This window comes from Odontesthes bonariensis, chromosome 23 (genome assembly GCF_027942865.1).
Source record: "Odontesthes bonariensis isolate fOdoBon6 chromosome 23, fOdoBon6.hap1, whole genome shotgun sequence".
NCBI lineage: Eukaryota > Metazoa > Chordata > Actinopteri > Atheriniformes > Atherinopsidae > Odontesthes > Odontesthes bonariensis.
Genome location: NC_134528.1, coordinates 19,694,009 through 19,702,778, shown reverse-complemented (window position 1 = coordinate 19,702,778; position 8,770 = coordinate 19,694,009). Strand labels below are relative to the sequence as shown.

Genomic DNA, 8,770 nt, shown 5'->3' with positions numbered 1-8,770 from the left:
TATGCCTCTGACTGTTATGCATAGTAAACTGTCTATCATGGCAATCCTGAATAATTTCAGGTGTGATTTGGAAATCAGCTAAAAGAAATTTCCCTGAGAAGTTTTAAACTTTTGTGCTCTGTGACAGACAAACAGTAACTGAAATGTAGTTAGGGAGGGAAGGAGTGCGCGGGGGGAGGGGGGTGAGAGGCCAAACACAGACGCGTAGGGGCTACAGGCGGCTTTTGGGGAGGTCTCTGTGAAGCAGCAGCCTACCTGTTGGAGCGCACAGCGAGGGGCGGCAGGGCAGACTCACGCTGCTCGGAGACCTGAGGGAAAGAAGCTGACTGCACTTGAGAAGAAAAAACAGCTCTATCATGTCTCTCAGACTCTTAGTCTGCGCTGTTTTGGCCGTGTACCACGGACTGCAAACCTGCAGTGGATTTAATATAGATGAACGGTTTCCCGTGATCAAGGAGGGCGAAACCAAAGGCAGCTTCTTCGGATTCTCTGTTGCTTTGCACGAACAGACGAAGGGCTCCAGACAATACCTGTAAGTTTATCAGATGCGCATGTTGTAGAAAATTCCACTTCTCTCTTATTTAGGGCTTCAACTGTGTCCGCGGTCAAATATGCTCCTCACAAACAGACGAAAGCAACCATTTTATCCACCTCGGAAAGGTTTATTGCGCACGCTTACCTGCGCTAGAACTCACGACAGCGCACGCTATGGGCTCCGCTCCGTGTTTAACACCTGTCGCCCGGTTCTTTGACTCCACAGGTTTCCGCTGGATTTGTTCGGATCAAACACTTCTTTGCCTTCTCAAATCAGCAACCTGTAGAGCAGTTTTCATTGAAACATATGCTTAAGCAGTCTTAAACTGTTTGTAATGGACAATAATCAAGGCTGCGGCTCCTATATTTGTGCCGTCGGTTGACGTAAGCAACGGGCAAGAGATCGGGAGCAATATAGCCTTCATAAAGTGTGTTAAGCGTTTCAGCGAGAGTGTGAAAATAACGCCAGACGAGAGGTTTTACAAAGTGAGTGAAACAAAACTTGCTGTTGCCCTTTTACACAAATATAATGTACGATAAGGGTCCGGTGACTTGGAGGCACTGCGGCAACCACGTAGGCTACTGACCAAGTATTGTTGTTGTTTTTAAAAAAAAATAGAAAATAGATGTATATTCAACAGTGCTTGTCACGTGGCTTTTTCTATTAAATAGCCTCGGGTGAAACATCTGGACAAGGTGAACTGTAGAGCTGTGGCCTATAAAGTGGTTGCAATGCAGTAATTGTATAGCAGTAGGTCTATGTTAGGTGCTGTTTACACATACCCGGGTATTTTGATAAACGCATATTTTCTAACCTTCGTTTGCAAAAATAACTAGGTGCACACAGCCCCGTTTTTTTAAAAAAAAAAAAAACGTCTACATTGACCAGCATAAATACGCTATCAAGAGCTGTTAAATTACGCCAAGCCTGACGGTGGCAGTGTTAGAACAATGAGAATTCCACACAAGCCAATCAGAAGCCTAATAGAGAACCGCTGACAGGAAGAACTTCCGGATCCTTTTCAAGAAGAAAGTATGGCGCCAGGCTCATGTGTGTGGACTGACAGCGAGACTGAGTTACTTTTAAACGTTGCACTGGACTATAAAACTGCTAAAGCCCTGAAAATTGTATGACTGTAATTTTCAAAATCACACAAGCGAGTATAGCTCTCAACAACAGAAATGCTGCTAGTACCTCCATGCTTGCCAGATAAACAATGGACGGAGAGAATGGCGTTTTCACGCTAGCATCCTGCCAACATGGCGGATAGGGGCGGGGCTCTGTACTATGACGACAACTCCTCATTCTCAATTGCCCAAAACTCCGTTTTTGTCTCTTTCAACCAGTTTATACACAAACGCTAAACGGAGTTTTTAAAAAATCTCCACTTTTGCCGGAGTTTGTTTTATGCTTCGTTTTCGGAGGAAAAAACTCCGTTTGTGTATAAACGAAAGGCACAAACGAAGGGAAATGTCTTCGTTTATCAAAATGCCCGGGTACGTGTAAACAGCACTTTAGAGTATGCAAAATAAACCTTGGTATAAAAAGAAAATAGAGGTGGGGAAACAAAAGACTGTGATGTTACAAAAATGCACGTGGTGGAACATTGAAGAGCTTCTGAAAAGCATGTCCGAAAAGTCGTTGAACATCATGTGAGCATCCAATGGGCTGCCACGCTTAATCATGTGATGGGGTGTAGCATTCTGCTAAAGACAGTGTGGGCAAATAGTTAAAAAGATATCTGAATAAGATGTCTTCCACTGATATGGAATGGCCCTTGATTACATTTGATGTGTTGCCTTTGAACAATTTTCGATTAAATACAGTGTTACATTTTTTTGCAATCAATGGATTCCAACTCTATTTACATTTAACATAGTGTCCTAGCTTATTTGGAAATAGTGAGAATTAACTTTAACTGACTTCTGCGACATGTTGCATGCAGCAAAGAAATGCGAAAAATCGATATTTAATTGGAAGAAGGGAGTATCATTTCCACCGACACAGGAGGGTTTGTGTTTCCTCCTAAAAGTGTTCACTGGCCTGTAACAACTGCAGGTTATTACCAGGACCTAAACGTTCATGTGGAGTTAAAAGTCCTTCTGAGGATTTACGTGAGAGTAAATGCTTTTGTTTTTGGAGTATACCGAGCTGAAAGTTACAGGACATAAATGTGCAAAACACAACTATCCTGACTTCCTAAACAATGTCCTTAATGCAAGCTCCTCAAACTGTATCGTTGTTTGGTGTGGGATTTCACTCTGCCAATTACAGTGGCCTCCTCATCCTTCCGCATCCATGATCACACAGCGTGCCCATAACTTGCTGTTATCTGTATCTGTGTCTTGCTTTGAAGGGTAATGCAGGCAGAAAATTGTAAACCACGGCCTACTTCCTCTGTCATGTCAGCAGTGCAGTGACTCTCAGTGCAAGGTTTATCAGTCTTATCTCTCAGAGTGGGAGACTGATGTGTGCTACATGGATTCCCCCAGTTAATAGAATTGACAGCAGTGTCCAGCTGGCATACGATGTGCCATCTTAGCTGTGTCCCAGAGAAGTAGTCACTATGTGCAACCGAAGAGAGGGAGTACAACCTTATGAGACAGCTGGATTGAAAGACAGTTGGGAAAAGACTCATCAGTCTGTTGCTTCTTGTACTTTGTACATAGGAAGCAAAGTTTAGGCCTGTCTAATTTTTATAGAACATGTGTTGTTAAAGGGTCTTATTATGCTTTTCCTCATTTTTTCCATATGTGTAGATTATGTTTATGTTGTTACATACGATACTGTGTGTAGACTAGAGTATGGCAACCCGACCGAAGCCCAACGGGCCCGGTCGGAACCCGACGGGCCGGGCCGGACTCGGACAAAAAAATAGAATGTCTTGTTGGACTCGGGTCGGGCTCGAAAGCAAGCAGACATCGTGAAAATTATAAACAGCCAGAGGACAGGTTTCAGTTCATTGCAAACGTCAGTTTTTGTGGTAAACATAAATAATTGAATATGCATAAATGAAAATGTTGGTAGGCTATTCGTGCCTCATGCCGTGCAGCATGCATCTGTGTGCATCTGTGGTCTGTGCATGCTCGGTGCGCACGCACGCATATCGAACATTCGAACAACTTTACATTAAACACGTGCGATCAGTGCAGCCGAGCTCAGTTGGCTGGAAGCGCTATGGAGGACATTAAAAGAAAAATAGCTTCTGGAGAACTGAAAGTCGTGGAAAATGAGAATGTTTCTACTGTTTTATTAGTCAACTTTTTTTCTCTCTCTGTATTGAGTTTAATGGGTGTTTATTCTGGTCGAAGAGTGCTTGTGCATTTGTTATGGTGCACCGCCATTAATGTGTATGTTTTATAATGGATTATGGTGGATAATGGTGCGCTGTCACCAATGTGTATTTACTGATTAGGGTGCGCCGTCTTGCGTTGGTCACTGGTCTTGGGCTTCCGGCGGGCTCGGACACAAATATTTTAATTAATCTCGGGCTCGGGTCGGATTTGAGAACTTTTCTGTCGGTTGAGGGCCGGGCTCGGACAGAAAAATCCGGCCCGAGCCAGGCTCTAATGTAGACTGATTTTCTCGCTCCTGTGTTAGAGCTACAGGATGTTTTTTTTTTTTTTTTTTTGTAAAACGTGACTGTTGTGCAACTATCAGAAATTCTTTCTTTGATTCGCTGTACTTTGCCCTCATTCTACATCCCTTCTCAAGCTTGCTTTACCACATCAGCTCGCAAATATGCCGCTGACTGAACCAGCCACAACTGGAGTAGAATGATGTGTTTACGAACAGCAACAACTATTTCTGTGGTATGTCTTCTAGTTTACAGTATTTACAAGCTATGTTGGGAAATTAAACTTGAGATGGCTGAGACAGGAGGGCAGAAACAAGTGTCTGGAAGTATTCAAACAGCACTTGCGGATAACTTAACGTAATGATTGGACCCAATTGGAGGTAGACTTGACTATAGTCACTATAAAGTTCACAGAAACAACAACTCATCTAATTTTGCCGGTTATCCCTGTTATTAGCTTTCATGCTAAGCCAACCCTTGTCTCTTTGTTGCTTTTTACCCTATATACGCTTGTGCAGAGATTGGTATCAATCGTCTTAGCCAATGTGCTTCAAAAAGGTACGTGAATGTAAAACCTAAACTGATTATTTAGGTCTGTATTCTAAAGAAGACATAAAAACACTTTTTGAAGCAAAGCATTTGATGAGGAGGAACCCTGGTTTGGCTTTGTCACAGAATAGCAAAAGTATTTCATGCACTTTTCAGTTACAGTACCAGTGTTCATTTGGATGTTTCATCTTGCCTTCAGCTTTACGTAAGTCAACCACCTGAAAGGCAAAATATGTTGCTATAGCGTCTCATATGTTTGAGCTGCGTTTGATTTACAGTGCAGTCTGTTTCCTCTGGGTCGTCTTTTACGGGCTAGGATCTGTCTTGCTGCTCCTCGGAGCCGTTTCCTCGTCACTAGAATTAATAGTAGTGTGAACATCTGCCAAATGCAAAACTAGGGATATCAACCAGTCATAACATGTACAATGTTTACGGAGGCCATTTTTTGCGCATCTGTGAGTCAGACAGGATCCAGGATGAAAGTCAAACAAGAGAGTATCCACTCCCAGTCCAGTCATAAAGTTTTTCCTTAACCCCTCGAAAAGATGTAGGCCATTATCCAATTAGTTTGACTCTAGCCATGTCTCATGGCTGAGCTTAGGAAAATTATAACGTGTGGGCAGATTGGTTATTGTTGGAGTAGGACGGCACCTGAACAATCTAAAAGCTTGTCCTGGGTGTTTCCATACCTACCATCTTTGTCACCATTTTAAGGTCTCAAAGATGTTTTTTCCTGAGAAGGTTTTCTTTTTTTCTTTTTTTTGCTCTCTGTTGTGGCAGGGAGGAGGCACTGGGCAGTCAGCTGGCCACCTATTGGCTCTTCCAGTCCCCTAACTCCATGGTATGCTTGGAATGTATTACCCTTCTGTGCACAGTCGCAACCTGCCAGGTTTCAGGTTGAGACAAGGCAAGAGTAAGAATAATGTTCAGAGGAGAACACAAAACTCAAAACTGGAAATTCTTTCTGTTCATCGTTCAGCAGTAAAGATGCCTTTTTTTTCCCCAAAAGGGGAATTTCTTAGAGCTGAGAGAAGTCGTATAATTTTTTTAGACTGATGAATATTTAATCGGAGCTGAAGTGCCTTTGCTTGCTTAGCTCATCCCTGTCTGACTTCAGTAGCCTGAGGCCATGAAAGTCAGCCGCTTAATTTGATGGGGCCTTCCCTTCTCTGCTGTGAGGTGCAAATTAAATTGGTAGGCCATGTTGCTGTTTACACACCGATCTGATGTTCAGTTGAAACATGTTCTGCATTTCTTAAAACCTCTTAGAGTTTGATGGAATTATATAAAAGACATTATTCATTAATATAATCTCTCCTTTGCAAAGTTTATTTGCAGCACTAAACAAGGGTGCGTGGTAAAGAAACTCGATACTCCCCATTTAGAATTAAAGTTCATATTTGGACTTTGTTGCACTAGAAATCCAATGAAGTTAAAAACACTCTCTCCCCTGTGCACTTGAAGGATGCCTCCAAAAGTTTGTCTTCTTAACTGTGTAGAGTAGCAGCCAGGAGACTAATTTTCACAGTGTAGTATGAGTTTTCACTGAGCCGTGTGATTTTACGCTTCTTTTTTTCTCTCATTTATATGGACACAAGCAGTGTACACAAATCCAGGCAGGTATCAGAAGTAAATATGGTGTCATTACTGCAATATGTTTCCGTTTGAAAGCAAGCTATCGTGAGAACTGTACAACTTTTCTTTTAACAATTAGACGACCATGTCTAGGGCATTGGGAAGAACCTGCTCCGTTCTTGGCTATTCCAACAATAGTGGGTCTCTTTATCCGTAGATCAAAGCTCATTGCAATAAACCCAAGCATTCCCTTTATTCAGTTTACTGAAGGGATCTGGCTGCGCAGGGCACCAAGATGTTCTGGAAAAAGGGGTCAAGAATATCAACAGAAAGGACTCTGTTCCCAATAACAACAGTATGGTACGTTTTGGTTAACAGTAATCAGTCAGTGCTTCAGTTACAATTGACTGGTATGTAGCTTTTAATCCCAGTTTGGTGTAACAAGTAACATTTGCTACACTGGATAATGTTGGTAATTGTCTGAGAGACTCAGGGGGCTGCAGTGGTCAGGCAGTAAGATTAAAGTAATAGAAATTATGATCACAAAACAACCAGTTTAATGGTAAAGAGAAAATGGTAAAGATGCTCTGCCTCCTTCCACTCTCTGTGGGAGATCACTGTACATGTACATTTAGCTTAAATCACTGCATTGTTGTTGTTCTTAAGATACTTGTGTGGTTTAAATCATGTTTTTGTACCAGAATGACAGTCGTTGTTGTGCTCTTCTTTCCCTCCCCCCGGCCACCACCATCAGTCTGTAATGAGGACTCTCTGCAGAAAGAAAAAAAATCGCATTGATCTACCTGATCACAATGCTGCGTTATTATTGCATCATTTCTGTGCCACCAACTTCTGGAGATGGTAGATCTGAACTCCAGTTCCTCAGGTGTCCATGTGACTCAGGAATCAAAGAGTTCTGAAGTGGGCTAAAGTTATTTAAAAGTGGTAGAAACAAACAAACCATTAAAGTCTAACTGATTTCGAGCATGTGCTTCTGCGTTTTATTTAAAAAAATAAAGTTAGTAGTTCTACATATTATGCATATGGCACCTTTAATGACTCCAGTGTAGATACTGTAAGAATAGATTCCTTTCATAATGTGAATGATGGATATACACTTGGCAAGGATCCAACATTCCTTCGTATACAAATGCTGTTGGTCTTTGTCTCTAATGTAGGTCTTTTAGGGCATAAGTGTGATGCTACATTATATCGCTTTGAGATAACAACTCAATGTTGTCCATTAGTTCCTGATTTTTTTTTTTTTTTTTTTTTTTTACATGAGGGCAAGCCAGAAGTACTTACTAATTTGCCTCTATGCCTGCAAAGAGACTGATTGAAGAGAAATTAAATTTAGAGATTTCAAAGAAAGTCAAAAGTGGTCCTAATGGATCATGATTGTATCCGAACGGTCGATTGGTTTTTAATTTTTTTTAGATCGATTATTTACAATTACACTTCTATAAAGGACATTTAACAAAATACAACTATAAACCAACACTTTTCTAGGTCAGAATTATAAGTCCATGCAACTGAGCCAGACCACACTAAAGCTAAGTGCAGGTTTCTCCATGGTGACTGCCCCAATCTTTAAGGTATCTTATTTACTGTGTCTTACAAGCTTATAATAGCACGAGTTGCCTCTTGCACAGCAGCAGTGTGAGTGATTACTTCTCATAACTTGTTGAAATGGATTCCACCAGGATCCGAGGCTTCCTGCTAATCTCCACACTGGAGATTTTCATTGTCAGGGCTTTCACTGAAAACACCCGCAGTGAAAACTGTTTCTCTCTTAACAAGAATGTAAGAGATCCCCCTATTTCTCATGGCTGTACAAATGTCCCCCAACAGCATGGAAAGGGAGCTGGTGTGACTGGCCTCCGGGCTAATGAGGGCTACCTGCAGCTGGAAAAACTATATGCTTCAATACCCTTCCCTCTTTGTGCCATTTTTCATCTTTGAAGAGGTGAATGATATAGGGGTATCGGTTTACATCAGTATGTGTCTGGGGAAGTGGATGTGTGCAGTAATTTGTGGTGTATGTCCCCGTAAGTACATGAAACATTAAATGTTTAGAATTGAAAAAAAATGTCAAAACGAAAGTAAAGATATCACAGAGAAATCTTTAGTTGGATCCTTTCCAAACCTCGGCTCGTACAAGCAGATGTTTCATGCACACCTGCACTACTTTTGCTGGTATATGAGTAATATGTGAGATAATTTGGCACGAAGCAGGCACGCTAACAGTGCTGCTGTCAGCTCCAATATAGCTGTGTAGCTGTCCACCTGTAGCCCCCACCCTGTCCTCTCCCCTCTCACTTCCAGGGTCAAAATGTTAATGGAAAAAGTGCCACTGATACTCTGAGTTTCGTGTGAGTTCTGAATGCATGATGTGCACTGGTGAGGTGGGGTGGTCACTGAGAAACATGCATTCAGGCGCGGTCCAGCTATGTAAGTCAATGCCAATGTGTGTTCCTGTTTGCATGCACACATTTGTGTGTATTTCTATGTCACTTTGGCATTTAGTATGTTTG

At 41.8% G+C, this 8,770-nt stretch overlaps 1 protein-coding gene across 2 annotated transcripts in view; it reads left to right on the top strand.

The window, feature by feature from the left end:
- The first annotated feature begins 215 nt into the window (after window positions 1-215).
- The window catches only part of itga3b (integrin, alpha 3b), a 30,837-nt gene continuing 22,282 nt past the window's right edge, over window positions 216-8,770 (top strand). Inside the window, exon 1 of one of the 2 annotated variants that reach the window (XM_075457540.1) lies at window positions 216-532. In XM_075457540.1, coding sequence (XP_075313655.1) covers window positions 357-532 — 176 coding nt within the window. In that variant the 5' untranslated portion in view covers window positions 216-356. The remainder of the gene's footprint in view (window positions 533-8,770) is intronic. The other variant, XM_075457541.1, reaches the window with a different exon arrangement.